The sequence below is a fragment of the Felis catus genome, chromosome D4 (genome assembly GCF_018350175.1).
Source record: "Felis catus isolate Fca126 chromosome D4, F.catus_Fca126_mat1.0, whole genome shotgun sequence".
Classification (NCBI taxonomy): Eukaryota; Metazoa; Chordata; class Mammalia; order Carnivora; family Felidae; genus Felis; species Felis catus.
Genome location: NC_058380.1, coordinates 90,256,460 through 90,280,025, shown reverse-complemented (window position 1 = coordinate 90,280,025; position 23,566 = coordinate 90,256,460). Strand labels below are relative to the sequence as shown.

General features: G+C 49.7%; 1 protein-coding gene and 2 long non-coding RNA genes across 3 annotated transcripts; 2 read left to right on the top strand and 1 right to left on the bottom strand.

The window, feature by feature from the left end:
- The first annotated feature begins 1,003 nt into the window (after positions 1-1,003).
- On the top strand, positions 1,004-5,670 carry LOC123381703. Its single transcript, XR_006589039.1, has 2 exons — positions 1,004-3,591; positions 5,289-5,670. It is a non-coding gene; the product is annotated as an uncharacterized LOC123381703 (long non-coding RNA).
- Positions 5,671-6,573: 903 nt separating this feature from the next.
- LOC123381702 lies at positions 6,574-10,036 on the top strand. The gene is made up of 2 exons (XR_006589038.1): positions 6,574-6,790; positions 6,945-10,036. It is a non-coding gene; the product is annotated as an uncharacterized LOC123381702 (long non-coding RNA).
- Positions 10,037-17,549: 7,513 nt separating this feature from the next.
- GTF3C4 (general transcription factor IIIC subunit 4) lies at positions 17,550-22,653 on the bottom strand. Its single transcript, XM_045042725.1, has 3 exons — positions 21,034-22,653; positions 17,610-17,740; positions 17,550-17,565 (listed from the first exon to the last, which is right to left on the bottom strand). The coding sequence occupies exons 1-3, from the start codon at positions 22,651-22,653 to the stop codon at positions 17,550-17,552; spliced, it is 1,767 nt and encodes a 588-aa protein (XP_044898660.1).
- Positions 22,654-23,566: the final 913 nt, after the last annotated feature.

Here is a 23,566-nt window from a genome sequence, read left to right as displayed (position 1 = left end):
CTTAGAATTCATCCACTCAAAGCGGATAACTGGTCTTTAATATATTCACACTCATACAATCATTCCCCTTGTTTTAGAACGTTTTGTCAGTCCCAAAGAAACCCCGTGCCCATGAGCGGTCACCCCCTTCCCCCCACGCCCAGCCCCTGGCAACCACTAGGGTCCTTTGTGTCTCTCTCTGCATGTGTCTGTTTTGGACATCTACAAATGGAATCCCACAGCGCGTAGCCTTTTGTGTCTGGCTTCCTTTGCTCAGCATATTTTCAAGGTGCAGCCGTGGCGTAGCGGGGGTCAGCTACTCAAGTTGAGCGTCTTCTCGTGTGCTTACTGGCCATCTCTAGACCTTATTTTGAGAAACGTCTGTTCAGGTCCTTTGCCCGTTTAAAAACTGAGTCGTCTTTTTATTACTGAGTAAGGAGTTCCTCATATATCCTAAGTTTTTTTTTTTTTATTAACGTTTATTCATTTTTGCTCGAACCCACGACCGCGAGATCATGACCTGAGCCGAGGTCGGACACGTAACCACCTGAGCCACCCAGGCGCCCCAGCCTTATATATTTTAGATAGAAGTCCTTGATCAGGGGTACAACTTGCAACGATTTTCTCCTGTTCTTGAGTTGCCTTTTCCCTCTCTTCTTTTTTTTTTTAATTTTTTTACATTTATTTATTTTTGAGAGACAGAGAGATATAGAGCACAAGTGGGGGAGGGGCAGAGAGAGGAGGAGACACAGAATCCGAAGCAGGCTCCAGGCTCTGAGCTGTCACCACAGAGCCCGACGCGGGGCTCAAACCCACAGACTGCGAGATCATGACCCGAGCTGAAGTCGGACGCTCAACTGACCGAGCCACCCAGGCGCCCCACCTTTTCCCTTTCTTGATGGACATTGGTTGTGGCACAGAAGTTCTTTTTTTTTTTTTTTTTTAAGTTTATTTTTGAGAGAGAGAGAGAGAGAACACAAGCAGGGGAAGGGCAGAAAGAGAGGGAGACACAGAATCGGAAGCAGGCTCCAGGCTCTGAGCTTGTCAGCACAGAGCCCGACGCGGGGCTCGAACTCACGGACCGCGAGATCGTGACCTGAGCCAGTCTGACTCCCAACCGATGGGGCCACGCAGGTGCCCCAGAAGCTGTTCGTTTTGACGAAGTCCCATCTATTTTTCTCTCTTGCCCCTCGTAGTTTTGGCGTTGCCTCTAAGACTTCACCGGATCCAAAGTCACAAAGACTCACTCTCCTATTTTCTCCTGGGAGTTCTGTAGTTTGGGCTCTTAACATTTAGGTCAGTGGTCTGTTGGGAGTTAATTTTGTTGTCGGGTGTGAGGCTGGAGCCACCTTCATTCTTTCACGGGTGGGACATTCTAGCCACTGAAGAATGTAACTTGTCCCTCAGCAGCCCGCTGGGTGAGGCGATCTGTCCAGGGCAGCCGTTCAGCAGGGGTGGATCATGGGAAATGCTGGCTAAAACGAAGAGTCCTGGGCTTCTTCCCTACAGATCCAGCATCAGCAAGTTTGTGTCGGCCTGGAGATCTGTTTTGCTAGCAAACATCCCTGGTCGATCCAGGGTCTGTGGGCCTGAACCTTGAGGTTCGCCGCGTTGTTTTTGTGGAAGATCCTCGCGGTTGGAACACAAAAATCCAAGAGTAACCGGAGACTTCCATATCTGGCAACGTGGCAGATGAGATATCCTGATGACCCCTCTGGACACAAAGCCCTAGTGGTGATACTCTGAATGAAATAGGGGGGAAAAAAAAACCTTCTAAAATTATAACCGAGGTGGCAAGAAAAAGTGGAAATACACAGAGGCGGAAAACGACAAGAAAGTACCAGTCCAGAGACGGGTGAGCCCGGCAGATGCCCAGAGCTTCGGGACAAAGGTCTCTGCTGGGAGAAGGGCCAGCGCGGCATCCCCACAGGTCTGAGAGACCCTGGGAAGAAAGATTTGCGATGCGTTGAATACACCAGGCAGGGGTCGGGGCCCAGAATAGGTGAAGGATTCCCACGGATTACCAAAACCCAAGCGGCCAAGTAGAAAAGAGGAAACAGACGGGAGCAGGTGTTTCACACAAGAAAACACGAACGGTTAATGAAACGTGAAAAACGCTTCCTCTTATCAGTCATCAGAGACGTGCCGATCGATCACAAAATCACAGTCACGGCCACAGCGAGGCCTGCTCTGCCCGTGCACACACCCCCCACTAGGTTTCGGCGCACAGAGCAAGGAGCGGACTCTCTCCCACCTGCCCGGCCGGGGTGGGGAGGTGGGGGAGGGAAAACCCGTCTCCCCACTCTGGAGACGCCACTCTGGAGCCCTTCGAAGTAGTTTCTACGCCCACCACCCTGGGACCTGGCGGTTCCTCCCTCCCCACGGCGTTTCCAGGAGAACAGCACAAAAAAGACGGGTGCCCGGAAGCTCGTGGTTCTAATCGTCGGAGCCCCGAGCTGGAAACAGCACAAGTCTCCCATCAATTGTGGTTTGGTTTTTTTGGTTTTTGCCTTTTTTAAGTTTTCATTTAAATCCCGGTGTAGTTAGCACGCAGTGTAATAATATTGGTTTCAGGTGTACCACCTAGCGACCCAGCACTTCCCTGTGTCACCGGGTGCCCGTCACAAGTGCCCACCTTCATCCCCGACACCTGTCCCCTCATCGCCCACCCCCCCTCCCCCCTGGTCGCCACCTGCGTGTCCTCTTAGTTCAGTCTGTTTCTTGGTCTGCCTCTCTCTCTTTTCCCTTTGCTCTTTTGTTCTGTTTCTTAAATTCCACGCGAGGGAGATCACATGGTATTCGTCTCTCTCTGCCTTATTCCACTTGACATTACAGCCTCCAGCTCCACCCATTGGTGACAAATCATACGCGACGAGGTCAGCTGTGGGGGGGGGGGGGGCCCTGGCCAAGGTCGGGCGCGGGGACCCTCTGGGCCGAGGCACCCATCCTCTGCCCACATGGTGGGCACACTCACATCTTAGCTCCACACCGATGGTTTGTGGCCTCTGTTGTACGTATTCTGTGTTGATCTCTAAAACTGAATACATTTGAAACAGGCTTAAGTGGCAACACCCGCAGGTGACCCATGAGAAACAAATGAGAAAGGCACGACGGGGCATTTTGCAGAAGGAAACGTGAACAGCCAATCAAATGCGCCAAGAAAGCTCAGCCGTGTTGGTGGCCAGGAAATGCTCACTGTCGGGGGATAGTGTCACCCACTCCTTTGCTGGCAGCAGTCGAAACACCTGCCTATTCCTGTTCCCGAGAGGACGTGAGCAGTGGGGGTGGTGGGGAAGGCGTGGTGGCGTGGGACAACGTGGGGGCCCCTGGAGAAGCGGGGTCAGTAGCCCGGGTGGCGTGAGTTGATAAGCTGAGAACCCTTCCTGCCGCCCCTGTGCGACCCGGGCCGGGCCCCACTTTGGGGGGCAGTTTCGCGCCTCCGGGGACACGTGTGGCTGCCAGCCTGCGGATGAGGCAGATGAGCAGAGAGGACAGAGTCAGGGAAGCGGAGCTGAAGTCACCCCTGACTCGGGGTTCTGCCGCCGCCACGATCTGTACGTTGTCGGGGTGACGTGACCCCCACAGCCCACATGAGCCGCAGGACTGCTTCCGGTGAGTCTCACCGGGGCAAATGGCAGGCGGGGGGCGGGGGGGGGGCTTCTGCTGAGAGTGATGCTGAGATCCATCCGGAAGGGGAACCCTGGGATTGGGGACATGACCACAGAACGGGGCTCCAGCCCGCTGCCTCGGCATTTTTGGTTAAAATCAAACGGTCCCCTCATTGTCTGCTGGGCCGTCCCACCGGTAAGGACCTCCTGGTTCGTCAGCCGTTGTCACGGAGCCCCGGGTGACAAGGCTGCCGGGTGTGGTGGGTAGAGCGCCTGACCTTCAGCGGCTCGGTGCCCCCATGGCTGGGCCTCTGCTCTGTCCTGATCCTGTCACCTTTGACGCCTGGAAGGCCAATCGCTTGGCAGGAACTCTGACCTCACGCCCGGCCTAAAGGGGACAGTCACCACCGAGCTGCTTGCTGACCTCAGCGCCCACCCCTTGTCGTTAGCCTGAGGGGCGTCCTCTGGCCTCAAGGAGCCCGTTCCCGAGTGCTGCCCATCTGTCCCTTGCGCTGTCATGGAGGCTGTGCTGGCACCGAGCACCAAAGGCTGCTGCGGCCTGAGGCGTCAATCGGCCACCATCGTCGTACAGGACGGCGTCTAGGTGTCCTCGCCAGGGTCCCCCAGCGGGCTCCCACGCCCGCAGGCTTCCCTGCAAGGCCTCTGGTCTCCCCCCACTCAGCCCAAACTCCCTGATTTCCGCAGCCCTTTGGGGAGGCCGCCGTGTCCCCCCATGGCAGTGACTGTGACTCCCCACGTGGGCGAGGTCGAAATCAACCCCAGTGTTGACCTAGAGAGGATGAGGGGGGTGAAGACAGATCTGGACGAGGGAAAATTCCATCTTGTGAGGCTGCGGGTGACCTCAGCAAGGCCTCCTGGCCATCAGAGACGCTCCCCCTTAGCGAGGGGGACGGAACCAGTCTGCTGGCAGACGGGATTCCAGGGAATCTGGGGATTCAGGTCTTTTCGGGTCCTCCTCCCAGATCTGAGTTACCAGGAGCCCGGCTTGAGGCCGGGAGATCTTGCTCTGCGTGCACACTTGTCGGTAGCTCCCGGGACGTCCCACCAGCGCTGTGCTACCTCTTGCCAACTGACCGGCAAGTGAACCGATCCCGGAATCCCATCTCGAGCGGCTGCTCTGTAGGGCTGCCTCTGGGACCAATCGCTTTGCTTTCACTGCCCCCAGAACAGGCCGTGAGGATGAGCTGTGATCTTAGGTCCCTGCTCCCCGAGGGGGTGTTCATTTCCCCCGCACCTCTGGGTGCGGCCGGGTGAGCCCCCTGTGCTGGAGAAAGGCCTCAGACCCACAGAGAGCCACCGATCTGGAGGCAGGAAGCTCAAATCCCAGCCTCGGCACCCGGAGCACGGTTACCGAAGCCGCGGACAAACTGAACAAAGATAGGAGAAGCAGAGAGAACAAGAGACATTACATTTGGGGGGGGGGGGGGGGGGGAGATGACTTAAAACCATGGAGGCCAGAAAACAGTGGAACCAGAATTTTAATGTGTTGGGGAGCTGGGGAGAAGCAGCAGAAAATTTTCCCCCTTGCTATATCCTGTGAAAATCTTCTCCAAAGATGGGAGTGGGGAAAAAAAAAAAGAAAAAAACAAAAAAAAAACATGCATATGAACCACTTTAAAAAAGAAAAAAAGAAATACATTTATCGGGCAAACACAAGCTGAGCAAATTGGTCACCCGCAGAGCTGCACCAGGGTCGTTGCTAAAGGAGCCATGGGCACGGGGGCAGGGAATGCTTCCTGGATGTGCGGGAAGGGACACCAGCACCGCGCACCGAAGGTTTGTGACCCTCCAGACTCCTGTGCCCAAGCCCCGAGAAGATACAGCAGGGACCTCCCGCCCTCCCGCCGCTCAGCCACACGGAGGCCGCCCGCAAGCCCAGGAATGAAACCCATCCTGTGGGCACCTCCGCCGTGCACTTCCCAGACCCCTGAACCCACTCCCCAGATTGCCAGAGCCAAGATGAGCCACGGTTTCAAAGTACCGTGTGTCGGGCTGATCGCCCGTGTAGAGGGAAAATCTATGGCAAGGGGCCTGGGGGGGGGGGGGGGGGCAGAATGGAACCTCAGCTACCTTTTCCAGGCCTTAAAAGCTTCTGTACTTTACAAACTTTTACATATTTCCCATTTATCACTTCCAAGCAACATGGTTGGTTTTTCTGTCAACCCTTGCTTTATTTGGATCCCTTGTTCATTTACATTTCATGTAATTAGTGCTGTACTGGGTGTAAATCGATGATCTTAATTGCTTTTCATTTTCCCAGCCTAGTCCATCTTAGGTTTCTGTCTCCTGTTTGGGGTTATTTAAAAAAAGTTCTAGTTTTCCCCCGTTTGTCAGCTGAATCATACACCTTCTTATTCTTCAGCTGGTTACTCCTGCCTCGTCTCAGAACCTCTCCGGACTTGGTACTTTGTACCTGGTGTCCGCCCGCCCCTTGCCCTCCAGCTCTCCAGTCCTTGCAGCTTCTTGGATCTTCCTTCCACCCCCCACTCACCACCCCCCCCCCCCGCCCTTTAGCATTTCCTTTAGTGCTGATCTGGCGGTGATGCGTTATTTCCCGTTTTTGCCTGAAAACATCTGACTTTTCATTTCTTTAAAAATTTTTTTTAATTTTTTAAAATTTTTTAGTTATTTTTGAGACAGAGAGAGACACAGCATGAGCCGGGGAGAGGCAGAGAGAGAGGGAGACACAGAATCTGAAGCAGGCTCCGGGCTCTGAGCCATCCGCCCAGAGCCCGACACGGGGCTCGAACTCATGGAGTGTGGTATCATGACCTGAGCTGAAGTCGGACGCTCAACTGATTGAGCCACCCAGGTGCCCTTCTTTAATAAAAACTTTAATGTTAATTTATTTGTGAGACAAAGAGTGTGAGCGGGGGAGGAACAGAGAGAGAAGGAGACACAGAATCGGAAGCAGGCTCCAGGCTCCGAGCTGTCAGCACAGAGCCCAACATGGGGCTCAAACTCACGAACTGTGAGATCATGACCTGAGCCGAAGTCGGACGCTTAACCGACTGACCCCCCCCCCCCCCCCAGGCACCCCTGTACTTTTCATTTAAAGGGCATTTTCATGGAGTTGCGGATTCTAGGTTGGAAGCTGCGGTCTTCCCGCCCCCCTGCAGCCCTCCCACTTTCCCGTCCGCATCCGGAATTCTTCTTGAAGCCTTACTACTGCCCCTTTTAAGGTACCTTCTCTTTCTGCTCCTTTTAAAGTGATGTCTTTTTCTTTGGCTGCTTCAAAGCCTTCTCTTTGCCTTTGATTTTCAGCAGTTTACTATTACTTTGAGGAGGGTCATTCGTTTTCTCATCCTGTTCCGTCTCTCCCTTTGCTCCCGGCAGGGCTCCGAGTTACGAGTTTGTCGCTGCTGAAATCCTGCAACCAGAACTTCGTTTACAAACTCACCAGGTCCTGCGTAGCCGACGTTTCCGAGGACATGCGGTGTCCCACGCCACACCGAAGCTCTGATTACTTCCTCTTACGTTCCTCGTACCTTTTTCTGGAATAAACCAAAGGCACACCGAATGGATTCTGCCGTACTTGCTACTGGCGTTTCTTTAACACCCACGGCTCTTTCCTCCTCCTCTGCTCGTGCCTGGGCATTACTTACCGCTGCTGGTGATGGTGCTGGGCCTGAGGAGGTTTCTAGACTTTGCTACAAACCATGTGAACCTGACAAAGTATGCACACGATATACAAACAATTCTGTTATTTATTTATTTTGAATAAAAAAGTGGCCAAGATAATACTGCGGCTCTGCATACAAAACACCACATGTTCGAGGTCGTTCCACATTTACAAAACTGCCGTTATGTACAGCACCGGATATTCACAGCAACTTTACTAGAAGCATACGAGCAACTGAGGGGCGTCCAAAGTGGGAAAAAGCTAAAAACCAACCACCTTTCATTAACTGGAAAACCGGCCAACCAGCTGACCGGTAAAGGAAACGAGTACCTGTTAGGTTTTCCTTCTTCAGCAGTGACTGAAGAAAGACCGCCCCGCAGGGCTGTATGCCGACAACACACCCTCCACAACCTCCTCTTTGTTTTTTCTCCGCTCTTCTCCACTTCAAACTTCTCCCAGCAACCTTTGCCCTCGTATTAAATAAAGGCTCAGGACACCGGGATATGAGCTTCAGGAAAAGGCGGTGAACGAGTGCTGATGATGTGGCGTGGCCTGGTTCAACCCAGGAAGCCCAGTTCGAACCCAAGCGGGACTCTGGCCCTCTTCGGGTCGGCAGTCTTTGCAGTTCTGAACGCGCTGGGAAAAGGGAACCATGCTCCGTCTTGAAGGTGGCAGGAAGTGACTCATTCTACGCATCAGGAGCACCTACTCCGTGCAAGGCACTTGACATTAGGTGCTGCAGGAACTACCAAGATGAAGCAGACAGTCCCTGCCCTTGAGGAGCTTACAATCTAATCATGAACACTATGTACATATATACAGTGCAGAGAAGCAACCAATTTTTCTGGATGCGGGGTATTCCAGGCCAGAGGTGTTCCTGTTCTTAAAGTTTCCTTTAAATGCCAAAAGTCGAAACCACCCCACCCAACCAGATGGTAAGCACTGAGAAACTCTCTCTCTCTAACCTTAAGATTTTAGATGCCTGTTCTTTTCATTAAAAAAAAAAAAAAAAAAAAAAAAGTCCTATGTGAACATACATATAATTCGAAGCTGAGCACGAAGATTAGCACAGGCATTGGGTAAACATAAACTATGTATCACTATACACAACACACTAATTTTTCTATGCGGTCTTGTTTCTGTATAAACAGGTTTGATATTCATGTTCCTTTCGTAAAGTACAAATCTGAGTCAAAGTCCTGAAGAAGCCATAATAGCCCATTTTTGCTTTTAATTTTGCATTAGCACCCAGACCAAAGCGCGCGACACCCCAGCAGTCTGGTCGCCAAACGTAAAACCGATAAAGCACGAAAGCATCTCGTAGCCATTTTGCCACCTCTTCCGGGGTCCAGCCTGATCACCTTACGGGATCTTTCTGCGAGAGTAACGGGATGTCGTGATGGCGAGGGAAGCAGATTTTTACCATGGAAACGAACAAGATTTAGAGTGCCGAACTTTAAATGAACCTCCCCGGCCCAGTGACGGCAGCTCACCTGGACGGGCTCCGCCTGTACCGCGTCGGGAGGCGGGCATCATCTTGTCTTCTTTTCAGCTCCCGCCCGGCCTGGAACGAATGGCACCGCCGTGTTGGCCATCTGAACAATCCTGCCCTGAATAAACTCATTCACCGACTGGGACCTCAGGCTGTATATTAAGACCCGCCCCACCCCGAGTATAATTATAACTCAAAAAAAAAGCAAGGGAAGAAAAGCTGAGTCACCTAATCAGATAAAGACACTGGGGGAGAAGCAGTCCTATTCTAAAAGGAGTAACTTCTTTATAGGATAGTTTTTTTAACAGCCATTCGCCCCTTAAATTGATTGGTTGAAACACAGCAAGTTTTCAGAAGCAGCCCTGCTCTACCACGGAGTACATTTGCAGAGGGAGGCCGCAGCCTGCCTACCAGACTCAGCCTGGCTAGAAGGCTTGGTGCTGACCTACAGCAGCACCTGGGAAACGAGTGCCCAGTCTTCTGAAAAACCCCACTGTTTCATCAGGACAGTGACGCTATAGTATTTCAGACCATTAGAAACAACTCTGTATTTTGCAAATTTGACTTAATTCCACTTAAGGACAGTCAGATTTCACATGCTCTGTAATCACTTACAAAGTTTTTTTAACGTTTTTTATTTTGAGAGAGAGAGAGGAAGAGACAGAGAGCGGGGAAGGGAAAGAGCGGGAGACAGAATCCCAAGCAGGCTCTGCACTGCCGGTACGGGGCCCGATGTGGGGCTCAATCCTATGAACCATCAGATCATGGCCTGAGCGGAAATCAGAGAGCTGGACACTAAACCGACTGAGCCACCCAGGCGCCCCTGGGATCACTTTAAATAGCAGGTATCATCTTAGCAAATGTGAAGATCATAACTCCACAAACCTTTCTTAGCCTCAAGAAAGAGCAGTTCGAAGTTTAATAACTATCAGACCTGAGACACACACCTACTCCGCTTGAAGCTGTGCATGCTTCCACTAACGACTAACACGAAAACAAGTCACCGCAGTTAGATCTTTTAGAGGCACCCGTAAAACCGACAACCTTGAGGGACAAGGTTAGATTCTTGAGACACGCTGGAGCCTCACCGAACTGTGCAACTCCACGGACACACAGAAAGGGAGCGTGTGAGCAGAAAGGTGTGTTCGTGATTGATCACGGGAGCCACGCGGACGCCCTCAAGGATCCACGGGGGGCTAACATTAAGACATTCATTCATTTTTCTGCCTATTGGCTGTTTTCACCGCCCAATCTCTTTAAAAAAAAAACAAAAAACAAAAACAAAACCAAAAAAGGGCAGAATATACCTTTCCCTTAGAAAAACTTAGGCCGGCTGACTTCTCATACAACCCGTTCGGCTTGGCGTCACCAGAAGTTCTGCTTGTCAGGACAATGCTGGCTTGGGGAGGGGGGGTGGGTAGAGTAAGGAGCTAACATTTAGCAAACTCTACCCCAAAGCCCAGCCAGGAGCTGCTGAGCACTCTGCCACGGAAATAACCAAGAGTTTCGAAGAAAACCAGATACAGTTTACCAAGCTAACAACTAACACTGTTACCCTTAGAAAGAAGTCACTGTGTGATGCCGTCTCTCCTGGGAAGGGAGACCTACCGTGTGATTTAATTTGTACAGATTTTATCACTGATCTGTCGTTCTTCCAAGCATGAAATCTGCTAGCTCTGGACGTGTCCTAAAGCTGAGAAAACCAGAGGAAGGGAAATCAAGAGGAAGGACAGGCAAGAGACAGGAATCAGGAGCAAGAAGGCTCTGGACCTGGACCGGTGGCGTTAACTCCTGCGGTAAAGTCACTAAACTCGGAAGCGGTTTGACTGTTGCAAGCGGAGCAGGTGTTCCTTAAAACTCCCCGTGACAAGCACCGATAACCACCAAATTCTTCTGCTTCTTAGCTGATAGCGTTCTAGTTACAACAGAATATATTTTAATATTCCATTACTACCCTTTAACATTCCATTCACCTGATTAACCCGCGACACTCGCTAACAGGTCCAACCCGCACGTTTCAACATTAACATTCCCAAAAACTTCTTAGAGAGAGGCAGAAAAATGTCACACTCAACCACACGCTTCGCCAGTGGTTCTAATAAGTCCTGACACTGAAAAATAATTGGTAGTTCTGGCAGATATAATAGTAGGTCGAGGCTGCTTGAAGTCTGGGTGGTGGACACATGAGGATTTCAGAATGAATCCCGAGCATAACAAGCTATCAATTTCTTATCTAGAGTAATGGGGACAAATTAACCCCGGGCGGAAAGAGCGCGATCCAGGTGTGGCTATCAGACTCCCGAATGCAACGTGTTGTAGCTGAAAAGGCCTAATTGCACACAGTCTTTGCCCCCGTGCTCCCAAGCAGCGTGACACCGTGGCTTCCGCCGCTTCTGAAACGGTTGTTACAGTGACAGCCGAGAGAAACTCAAAATCCACTAACCAGATCAGGCAGATGTGAGGAAGCACGGAGGGCATGACAAGTTTAAGCCGCGAGAGACAATGAGCTGGAAGATTCCAGGGGTCACCCCTGCGTTCCCAAGGTCCCACTGACCGGCGCCCTGTCATCAGGTGCTCTGACTCTTTGTGAAGTCGCAAGCGGACTGCGTTTGTGATGCTGCCACGAGCTCACGGCAGCCTCCGTGGCTGAGGGGGTGGGACTGGAAGAGGGGGAGACCGCCCAGCTCCACGCAGAAACGCGGGCCGAGCAGGGGTCGGGTGGCTTTCAGAATCTGAAGAATGCCCCCAGGCCTAGTCCCGCGCAGAGACAAGCCAGGTTCTAGCCCAACAGTTGCCATGTTCATTCCTACATAGACATACAAAATAATTTGGGAGACCCTTCTACTTAACTCCCAAGAGTTAAATTCCCCCCAAATGTACAACTGTTTTAAATGAAAACTTAATGTAAGTTTTAAATGGCAGCAGCACAGAAGTCCCCAATCGGAACCAATTGAACACTGACCCTGGTTGGAACCAAAAATATGCGAGACTAAGCATCCCATGATTATGAAAACTGCAATAATTCCTTGACATGATCTCAATTTTTACCCTCCTATTTGCTGTCATGTCAAACAGCTACAGGCACAAACGACCACGGCCACACCGCCTTCTGAGCTGCGTCATCCACCTGTGACCTTAATGCCGCCCGATTCTTTCCTGAAAACCAACTTAACGTGCCAGACACTGGCATCTGGATCAACACTATTCTTGAAGTCACCAAGAGGAGAAGGATCAGAAGACTCCAGAAAATACAGATTTGAACACAGGAGACAAAGCAAGATTAGAACAGGAAACCAAAGACATTTCAAAGCAGACTGGAAGCGCCTCTGAAGGGCTCTTGGCTCTCAACACGCGAGCGGAGGGGCAAGAATGCAGTGGTGTGGGGGGGCGTCTGGGGGCATCTCGTCCAAACAGCAAGTGTTTCTGAAGCGAGGCCAAGATGTCTTTCTCTGAGCGATCACAAGAAAGGCAGGAATAAATGTCAGAATAAAGGCCAGACAGCATGGGACAGAAGTGGCAATTTCACATTTTGTATTTCCTATCCAACTTCCCAGAAATACGCACCATCTCGAGCTGTGGGCATCGCAGTCCTGTTGAATAGCACCAATCCCTAGGACACTTACTTTGTAATCTGGCAACACTGTCATTCCTGAATGTCCATCTTTAGTTTTGGACTTTAAGGCCAATTGATGTCTAACAGCTCCTCTTAACAGCCCAGAGGAAAATACCAGTATTACAAATACCAAGGACCTTTATACTGAGGAGAAAGTCCCAGGCTCCCGTCAACTGAGCCGCACACACCTGTGGCACCAGAGCACGTCTGGGCTGCCCACTGCTTTCTGGAAGTTTCCTGGAAGTCTTTAGATGGACTGCACGTTCTCATACTGGATATAAATGAAATGTCTGGACATGTCAACATTAAAAACACTCCAAGTCTTAAGGAGAAAATATTCTTTTTCTTCTATGTACAAAAATCTCACGTAGGCTGTGACAGTCAGTCTGAAGCAGGGAGGTGTCACGGGTGAACGGGAATACCAGATGTCCTTTACACATTAAGGACAAAGGACAGGAAACCTGCTAACGTGGGAGCTCACTAAAAATAAGTCACAATTATTAACTTAGGAGAATCACCTGATCTTTTGACACATTAAAGCCAACTTTAGTCTCGGCTTCAACCTCTTAAAAATCCAGTTCTATGAGAATGGTTTCCATATGCATGAGAAACAGGAATCCTCGGGATACAGATCTGTGGCTGTTTGTTCGGAACAAAGCATCAGGACCCTGTGCTGTTTCCGACACTTTTAACGTGTGCCGGAATACCGCGTACCATGCACCGCGCACTTAAGCTCTCTGGAGCAGCGGCTCGGCACCAAGGCAAGCGTTAAGCCCAACTTGGTCCAGCGAGGCCCTTACCCCAACTCTCTAGAAGAGATCGTTCTGTTCCCAGAGATGATAGGGCATTCTTGTGGTTCAAACTGCTTCAGTCAAAACACTTGAAAAATAAGTGTTCCTCACTGGGTGAGGAGGCGGGGGGCTAATGTTCATCTCAGAATGACTTAAAATCTCTGCATTCAGTTGTTTTAAAGAAATCCCTTAGTCCCCGGAGACAGAGACCGTGCTTCAGAAATGAGTTCCCAGGGCCCTATCTACACTCCTGGAGAGAGCCTCGCCACCCGAAGGCCGGGATCAGCCAGCGCGTCCTATGTCTTCAGGCCAGAGGGCATTTTCTGTAAGAGTATGTGCCCTTCCCATCTTCCCACCGCTGACGTTCAGAAGACGGGAGAATCGCAGAAAGGGCAAGGGCTTTGCAGTAACCTCTTAATCCAGTCAGGATCTGCAAAGGAAGACAAGTGGCATTGAGTGTCGGCTTCGGAGCGGGTGGGCTAGGCCTGGCCGGACAGCGTGAACGCACAAGAGGCCTGGTCCTGGCTCTGCGTCCTCAGAACACCTCGCGCCAACATCCTAGACCAGCTGGACTAGATCTGTGCTTCCCAAAGCTAAGTGTGCGATGAAATTTTCATCCCTCTATGATGGAACAGGAAGAGAAGGGTAATGAATGAATGATTCATACAGCAAAACTTATTCAGTTCAAGGACGGGGACTGTACTTTGTTCTGGGAACATAGCCTTAGTACATTGTTAATGCTAAAATTTTTTTTAATGTTTATTTATCTTTGAGAGAGAGAGAGAGAAAGGGAGAGAGACAGAAAGAGCACACAAGCGAGGGAGGGGCAGAGAGAGAGGGAGACACAGAATCTGAAGCAGGTTCCAGGCTCCGAGCTATCAGTCAGCACAGAGACCGATGCGGGGCTTGAACTCATAAACCTCAAGATCGTGACCTGAGCTGAAGTCGGACACTTAAATGACTGAGCCACCCAGATGCCCCTAAGATATCCTTTTATAAAATTACAGTAATGGTATTTTTTTTAAATGTATTACTTGGAAAAAAGCATGACCACACTGGCTCAACACCGTCTCCCCCTTTAAAAACTCCCCTAATCTGTAAGTGCTTTATTGTACGACTGCTCTCCAGACCCACAGATTCTCATTCTTCCTAAAGCTGTATGTAGCTCAACTCAAGGTCAATTTGGCAGGTGGATTCGTTTCTTTGATTTGTCTCAATCTTTTCCTGATTTCCTGTCTAAACATACCAATTCTCAACTGCAGTGAGTGTTTAAAGTTCCCTCTAATTTGTTTCAAAATAACGCAGTAAGAGGAGGAAAGCGAATGGGGGACTACAGATGAAAGAACAAAAAGCCACGAGCTGGGGTGCCTGGGGGGCTCAGTCGGTTAAGCGTCCCACTCTTGATTTGGGTTCAGGTCATGATCTCCCGGTCTGTGAGATCGAGCCCCGCATCGGGCTCTGTGCTGACAGTGTGGAGCCTTGCTTGGGACCCTCCCTCTCTGCACCTCCCTCACTCACACACTCTCTCTCTCAAAATAAATAAACATCAAAAAAAAAAAAAAAAAAAAAAGGCATGAGCTGACAATTTCTGAATGATGGCTACATGAGGATTTATTATACTCTCTACTTTTGTATGTGGCTACATTTTCCACAGTTGTTCCATAGTAATAACTTAAAAAGAACACAAGCTGCCAGCACACCAACTTCTCAGAATGAGACGTTAGCCAGTTTGGAGTAAAAATCAAGAAAAAGGGCATAGTTTTGTGGAGAATGTTTTGTTTTAGTTCATCGAGACCACAAACTTCCCCCAAACATGTAGATAATTATATACGCTTATGTCTAGTTAGCCTTTTTGGTTAGAGTGCGATGTGATGTGAATGAACTTTGGGTCATGAATCTGACGTTCGTGTGACTATTTAAGTCACTAATTCCTTGCCCGCCTCTATGATCTTACTTCCAACTCATCATCTCAGAAATGTGGGCTTTGTCACCGGGCCCATCAGGAAAGAGAATACAGGCTAACCAGGAAAATCCCGTCATGGCTTTTAGAAGGATGAGTCCAAGCACACACAGAATATTCTGGCTTAGCAATGCTGTCTTCGTATACCTCATCATTTGTAGAATCTCCATCCAAATATAATCTACACGTGCCATCTAACACAAGCTCTGACATTTTTCTGAATGAATAATTTGTTTGCAGTAACGGAACAGCAAACTGCAGCCCTACTCACACACCAACGTGCAGTAACTATATCCTTCCACATGACATATTCCAGTTCTCATTCTTCCATTAGTTGTGGTTTCATGATAAGACTGCAAAGAGCAGAATGAGCCTGCTGACGGTCCCTAGTGGCCTAAGATCCTGCAGGGCGGAGCCTGACCCGAGCTGAGTCAGTGCCACCCTCCCAAGGCTGGGCAAGCACTCACCTTCTGGAGCTGGGTGGCGGGCGATGCTGTCATGGAGCAAACACCTTCTGTAGATCAGACTCTGGCAGGACTGGTAGGTTAAGAAGCACCTGAGAGAACACAGACTGGATCGTCAGGAGCAACTCGCCACACAGTTCCCGTAAAACCATCCGCTAACCAAGTGAAGCACGTAAACGGCGCTCACGCGCATGGCAACAGGGTAGCCCTCTGCACACCTGCGCTGCCCCACCCTTAGTGAGGGTCCCCGCTCAGGGGCAGGTTGCTGAGCCAAGACATACAAAGCTTCCAGTCCAGTCGCTGCCACTTCTTGTTGGCCATTTGCGTCACTGGGAAAGCGTTTACTCTGTCCATACCTGTCCATATTTTGAATTTCTGACATGTTAAAAAAGACGATCAGGTATCATATGGCAAATTATTCTTGTATGTGATTTTGAAGATTAGATCTAAGCACTGTGTTTAAGGATGTGACAGTACAATGGGGAAAACCTGAAAGGTACAGAAGACAAAGTTAATGGTGCAGACAGACGGGACGTGAAGAGACGTCCCCAGGTTCGGCCCTGTCCTGTGACCACTCGCTAAACACCCATCAGGACCAGGCTACAAAGGGCAGGTGGAATGGGTACCTACCAAGGACCAGGCATTGTTCTAGGAACAGCTGTGGACACAAAGTTCCCCGTCCTCACGGAGCTTTGTATCCCAGGGGAGAGGGAGAAACAAACAGTAAACATCTATGAAGAGGCGGTGACTGCTAGGGAGGACAGCAAGGCAAGGAAGAGCGACAGGAAAACCAGGAGGCAGGGGACGCCAGCAGGGGTTACGGTTCCAGGTAGCGTGGCCAGGAAAGAGGCCTAACCGAGAAAGGAACGCCTGAGGAAGCCACGCGGACACTGGTCAGAAGAGCATTGCCCGGCAGCGAGAATGGCAGTGCAGACATCCCGGAGGAGGAGGGGTGCCTTGTGTACCTGAGGAGCACTGAGGCCAGTGGGCTGGAGTGAAGCAAGCGAGGCGGAGAAGCACAGGAGAGGAGGTCAGAGAGGGGATGGGGGCCAGGCTGTGCAGTCTTGGTCACTAAAGGGGTTTTGGTGTTTACTCATCCCCAATGGGCAGCCTCTGGAGAGTTCTGAGCGGAGAGAGGGGTGACATGAACGGATGAAGTCTTAGTAGGATCCCAATCATGGCCACACTGACGACAGACCGGAGGGCATGGGAGGAGGCGGGGACACCTGCTGGGAGGTAACTATGTCACCCCGGCAAGGGAGGATGGTGTCTTCACCAGGACTGGGGAGGCGGAGGCGGTGAGAACAGGCTGGATGCAAACTGGAAACGCCCGTTAAACGTCCAAACACAGACACTGCACAGGTGGTCGGACACGAAAGTCTGGCTTTCGGGGGAGAGATTCAGGCTAAAGCTCTCCGTTTAAGTCACCCGCGGACAGGTGGTGTGTGACCGCCAGGGAAGTGCTGACAAAGGAGAAGCAGGTCCAGGATGGATCTCCAGGGGACGAAGCAGAATCAGCAAAGACAACAAGAACGAAGCGTCAGAGGCCGGAAGGAAACCAGGGAGGATGGCGTCCAGGAAGCAGGGAGACGCGGGCACTTCAAGGAGCAAGCCGGGGAGTGACGCCCGGTGTCGAACGCGGCTCACGGGTCTGTCGGATTTGAGCACGCCAAGATGCCCTCTTCCAGTGAGAGCAGGAAGACTTCCACCTTTCAGTATAAAGTCGGACCCAAACGAGTGCACGACCTCTTTTACATTCCACTAACTTCAACAGATACTACTTTTGTAATACTTTACAATTTTAATGCTCCTTCAAAGGAAAACCGTATCGCCAGAATAAAGAAAGCCCTCTGTATGTCAGGCGGTAAAAACATGGTCTTTAGAGAGCGTCTGGCCTTAGTAAGACCGATGAAAAAAGTCTATGCCTGGCTTTTTGGTAGTGGCTTTTCTCCAACCGAGTGGCAGGGGCGACATGTTTTAGACACACACTTTACCGCGCTCAGTGCGGCACAAACCTGGAAGAGGTGCACAAAGCAGGGGCTGGCTTACAATGGCTTACCGGAGCCAGATGTGGCCATTGGAGCAGACTGCCTGTTTGCGATCTGTGAATGGCAAGATCTCTTTACACAAACTACAGTGCTCAGGGAAGGTCTGTTTGTTCATCTTCTTTGAGATGTGTCCAATCAGCACCTAATGAGACAAAGCAGTCGGCAATGTTTAGTGGGGTGAGTGTAAGACTTGTCAAAGAAAAAGCCTACTGACCCAGTGGAGGAAGGAAAACATATGCCGTATGGATGGGAGATGGGCATTTCCACGCAGGCCGCTCATGGTGTCTGAACGTGACAAAGCCAGACCTTCTCCACGTGCTGACTAGCTGAGTAAACTAAATTCATTGAGGGACCCTCTGGTAACAGGGTGAATGCTAGCCACTAAAGAAAAAACTGTTCTGAAAATCAAAATCTTACCACTTGCCTTGTTTTAGCAGCTTCTGAAACCAGGAATTCAGGGTTCTGTTAGAAGACAAAGTATTTAGCTATTCTTTATAATGACTTAAGAAGGGAAAGCATAAAGTCTACGGGCGAAGTATTCTGTGAAATGCTAACTTTGTAAGATTGTACAAACGTCCGTTCTTTAAGAGAGGCTTACAAAGTATAAGCAGGATTAAAAAATAATCATTTCCCTTTTTGATAGCCCCAAGACCCATGACCAATCTGATCTAGCAGCCTGCCATCTGTGAACCACTGGGCCCCCCTGCAGAGGGGCGGTGGGCCCCCCCGTGGAGAGGTTGACAGCACAGGCTCTGGAGCTGGTCCCTATTTGGGCTTTTCTCTGCTTCATTAGGATCACAGCACAGGAAAAATCAAAGTCTAAAAAAAGGTATCTACTTCATTACTTTGTTGAAAAAAACCTTCACTGGCTACATCTTTTGCAGGCATGGATACAACGAGCCTTTAGAACTTCCTCGTCTTACTAGGAGATAAGGTCCTTGAAGCTTTTTAATCCATTTACACTTAAGTTCTGGCGGAAGAACTCACATTCAGCCACTCACTAAAATTAGCTCACTGAAGTTCTGAAGGGTATCTTAACAGCTCCAAAGGGTGTCTGACCTACTCAGTACGTAATTTACAAACCTAAAGCCCATTACCTTTTGGCTTTCTAGGTTTTTTAGCCTTAAGAATTCTAATTTTTGGTCCCTCATGCAGCGACAACCACCCCTCCCTTCTTTTCCGGACAGGTCAAACACGCTGACAGTGGTATGACAAAACCTACTCCGGACTCCTTCAGGAGAGACGCACTCCAGTTTTACACAAGGAAGAAGTGCTTCCACGTTTGTTCTCACTAGCCTTGATTGTGCAAGCCCAACTGTATTAGTGTAACTCCTACATTCCCAATGGGGAGATACTGTTCCTTCCAAGGGACAAATACTTATTCTTGGGAGGACAAGAATTCTTACCCTTTTTATGCATAAAGCACATTGATGTATATAATCTGTATCAAAACACATGCACAATGTAGCTGTAGTATTAGTAGGTTACAGGCAAGAACAATTAGGGGGAAAAATGCCTAAAAATGCTGGGGGTGGCGGGTGGCAGTGATAGTCTTAACTACACCAACATATCAGGCTGAGAATCTCAGAAACAATTTGTAATTACTAGATCAATGCGCTAGGTTTGAAAAGGTTCGTTTCATGTATATAGTGGGATTTTTTTAAAGACATGAAAAGTAGTGTTTATTTTTTTTTAATGCTTATTTACTCTTGAGAGAGAGAGAAACAGAGCTGGAGCAGGGGAGGGGCAGAGAGAGAGAGGGAGACACAGAATCCAAAGCAGGTCCCAGGCTCTGAGCTGTCAGCACAGAGCCGGATGTGGGGCTCGAACTTATGAGCCATGAGATGGTGACTTGAGTGGAAGTCAGACGCTCAACCGACTGAGCCCCCCGGGTGCCCTGAAATGCAGCGTTTCTAATCAAAACTCAGTTTTACCGATAACAGAGGTGCCACCTTCCCTCCTTTCCCCGGCTCTGTTGGAAACACGTGACTATGCCAGTAGCTTCCTGTGCTCATTGCCCACCTGGACAATTACCTAAACTACGACCACCAACTTCCACCACGTACTTCCTAAAATGTTTTGTTAATCTTTCACCGACTCTTGTAACACTCCTGCTGGGTCCAGAAAACTTCCTCGCGATTCGCAATTGGGAGCACAATGGAATACTTCTTAAGAGCGGACTTTCGGAGATGAAAAATCACTTACATGAACAGTACGTTGTAACTACTCTTGAGATTTTACCGCAGATATCCTAGGCGTAATAATTTCGGGGTGGATATGCACACTTTCCAACAAGAAAATGCAGCAAGGAGTTTGTGAGTGGTTTAACATTAGGCACGAAGATACCTGAATTTACTACCTTCGATTTTATTTTATTTAAGCTTATTTATTTATTTCGAGAGAAACCGTGCACACAAGGGGCGCAGAGGGAGAGAGAAGATCCCAGGCAGGCTCCGTGCTGAAGCGGGGTGTGAACTCACTAACCGTGAGATCATGACCTGAGCTGCCATCAAGAGTCAGGTGCTTAACCGACTGAGCCACCCGGGTGCCCCTATTGCCTTCAATTTTAAGACTCTGGGCAGTGAGAAGAAGTGTCAGTCTTAAGAGTAAAAAGGAGCACGGGCTTTTGTAGTTCTGAATACGTTACTATAAAGTATATTCCTTGAAACAAAACTTTTTCAGGATTTTAGGAGCTATTACTTCACAAAGAAAGGTTCCCTGATGTCAGGGTAACAATGAAGTACACAAAGTCAAAGGGTTTCTTCTCTGCAGGAATTCCCAGAACCATCAAAAGGATAAGGTACACTGGGAGCCTCTAAGAGGAGGACAGAATGTGACCCTATCGTTCTATCAGGGAACTTGAATTCTGTGGAATACGTTTTGGATAAGGCTCTAAGATGCTTCTAAACCAAAATAAAGATTAAGCCCAGTTTTTGTAAAAGTAAACATTATGAGTAATAATCTGCTTACTTGACACGCCCTTCTTGACTACATCAAAAGGCCTCGTCGAGTCTTCCCAAATGTGCGCAGTCCCTGTGCGGCCACCGCCGCCCCGTCTCCCAACCCCAGAACCTTCTGCAAACGGGGAGGGAAGCAAGCAGGGTGTCACATTTGCCCTGCTGTCACTGCCCAGTCACATACGACTCGCTAAACGAAGCCTCCTCCGGCTCATCCACAGCCGGGGGATCTCAGCCCGCAAACCTTGCTTATCCATCAGGCCGCGGTGGGAGGAAGCATCGAAATGTTTTTTTGTATGATTTGCAAATGTCCTCTGGATGAATCCCCATTTCCTATTTATTCTCCTGCATCTCACGCCAATCAACTCCTTACAAAATATCGAAGTCAAAGTTGGGTCAGGAATTGGTTTGGACCACTTCTCCCTCATGCAGAAAGCAGACCTCTTACCGTTCTCGTGCTTCCGCCAGAAACACCTACCCGTGCCGTGCGGTCATCGTACTCCTCGTCAGACATCAGAAAGTTGCAGAGGCCCCTGGTGGGGATGCTCGTGTTCTCTGTGATCCAGGTGTGCAGGTACACTTCTCCTAAGACCCGCTTCATGTGCTCCCTGGTCAAGTGCATTTCCACGCCTTCGATCTTCCCTTGGATCTCCAGGAGCTTCTCTTCCATCGGCTCCCGGCCCCCGGCGTCTCCAGATGGGGTCAGCGAGTCGTCGATGGGGTCCTCGGGATCGCCCTCTCTGCTCCTCTCCTGAAGGCCCTGCCTACTGGCCTGTCTGGAAGTGCCTTCCTCTTGTTCCTCCTCGGCATTGCCCATCCCAGGGGAGTCAACGAGTAAGATTTTGGAGTCCTCGTGGGACGGTTTCCATAACGCTTCTGAAGGGGTTTTCTGCATCGACTGATACAAAATCCTCAAGAGGAACAGTTTGAAACGCCAAAAATACGTGGCCCCACTGCTTTCGATCTTTTTTTCCAAAGCTTCTTGTAAAAACTGCGGGATGTGTTTATCTTTTAAAATCTTCCAGCGAACCAGATCTATTAAATCAACCTGCTTGAAGAGATTCTGAACGGAAGACTCCAGGAGCTGAGCAGCTGCTTCTTCAAAGGTTTTGAGAGTAACGAACTGGACCTGGTAGTTTTTGTTAACGGGGTGGAGGCCGTTGACCATGCCCTCGGTCGTAATGACGGCCAGGTACGCGCCGCAGGGGCTCACCGCTATCCCGTGCGTCCTCACGGAGCCAAACACATCCGAGAGTTTAATTAGCTGGTGTTCAAACTTTAACGCCACATCTGTGAAAATGGGAATCAGCTGCCTCACCTTCCCGTCACTGGAACAAGTATACACCGTCCCGTTCTGCTTGTCCGCAGTCATGGAGACGATCGGCAGCGAGTGAAGGCCTGTGACGTGGGAATTGTGAACGTTGAGGCCGGCTTTGGAGATCAGAAGAAGACACCAGAACACATAGGATCCTCTTGCTGCCACCACCAAGCTACAGCTGCACTTCTGGTAAGGGTGATAGAGCGGGACACACTTAATGCTGTGCACTGGCAACTGGTCCATCTCTTTCCACAAGACAACAGGCTGCCTGAGAGTGAAATAGCCTTTAACTGCTTTGAGATTGACGGGCAGGATTTTCACAGGTCCAAAAGCACTCCCCACGATAAGGCCGCTCATTTTCCGATTATTGTGCTCGTATTCCCACCAGAACAAAACACTGGGAGAGTTGATTCCGGACTCGATCGTGTTGCACGAAGAGATGGACTCCTTCCCTACAAAGGGCAACTGAAACTGCCACACGGCAATGTCGCCGTTCTCAAAGAGGACCGCCAGGAGCACGCTGCCCACGTCCCGGCACTCGTTGTTATGCTTGACCTGCTGAGTGGTGCAGATGCCCGACCACTCCATCCTGACCGGAGTCTGCATGCTGTGTCTCCTCTGAAACTCCGCGAAGTCCCCGAGATTCCCTTCCGGAGCCTCATTTTTAGAGAGTCTGTAACTGGTCTCGTAAAGACGTTCTCCATAAATCTCTGTCAGATCGACCAGCTGGACCCACTGGAGTCTGTTGAGGTTAGCCTGGATGGTCAGGCGATTGTCCATGGTCAGTGCCGCCAGGAGGCACCTGCCATTTGCATCACAACCCATGGGGGACCAGCTAGTATATTTGAATCCCCTCATCGGCGGCAAAGCTTTCCCCTCAGGGTTGAACACCCTATCCAACATGAACGTCTGACTGACTGTGGGGTCTTTCGAGGTGGCAAACTTCTCCTTACACTCAGCAACTTCTGCTTTAGAGCCAACCTGAAAATGAGAGATATAAAAACTATCAGATAAATATTTCACTCTAAGAGGAATATATTTACGTTACTTAGGGTACTGAGTGATTCATCAGTGTCGACTAGGTCACGTTCGCATATACAGAATTTTGTATCAATTCTCTTAATTTTGAAAGACATACGTTTAAAAGGTCAAGTGTGTGTCTGAAAGTGAGTACTTACTCAAGAAATAAAGATTTTTGTTTTAAGAGTCAGAATAAATGTTGCCATGATTCATAGCCTGGCTCCCACATTCTTTTTAGAACTGCCATAAATAATGGCCATAACAGCAACGTACTTGATCTTTAAAGCATTTAGAGCACGCAGCTGAACTGCTCACAAAACCATAAACACGTTACATACTCATGAAAACACATACCCATATACATCTTTGATACAATTGGATATTTGGGTTTTTACAATTTTTTTGTGATACAAATACCAGCTTTAGGTTCTATCCAAAATTTCATCCAGAAACTATGCCGAAAGCCAACTCCAACTGCTACATCCACTGTTTCTATAGAATAATGTCCACTCTGGTTAGACTACTTGCCATTCCTTGAATATTCCGTCCTCTGCCTCCCTTGGCCCCTTGTCTGGAATGCTGTTTTCCTATCTAAATCCCATCTGTCCCACCAGATCCAATTCTCTCTCTGAAGCCTTCTGAGATCATTCTGGCTTTCACCCATCACTCCCTT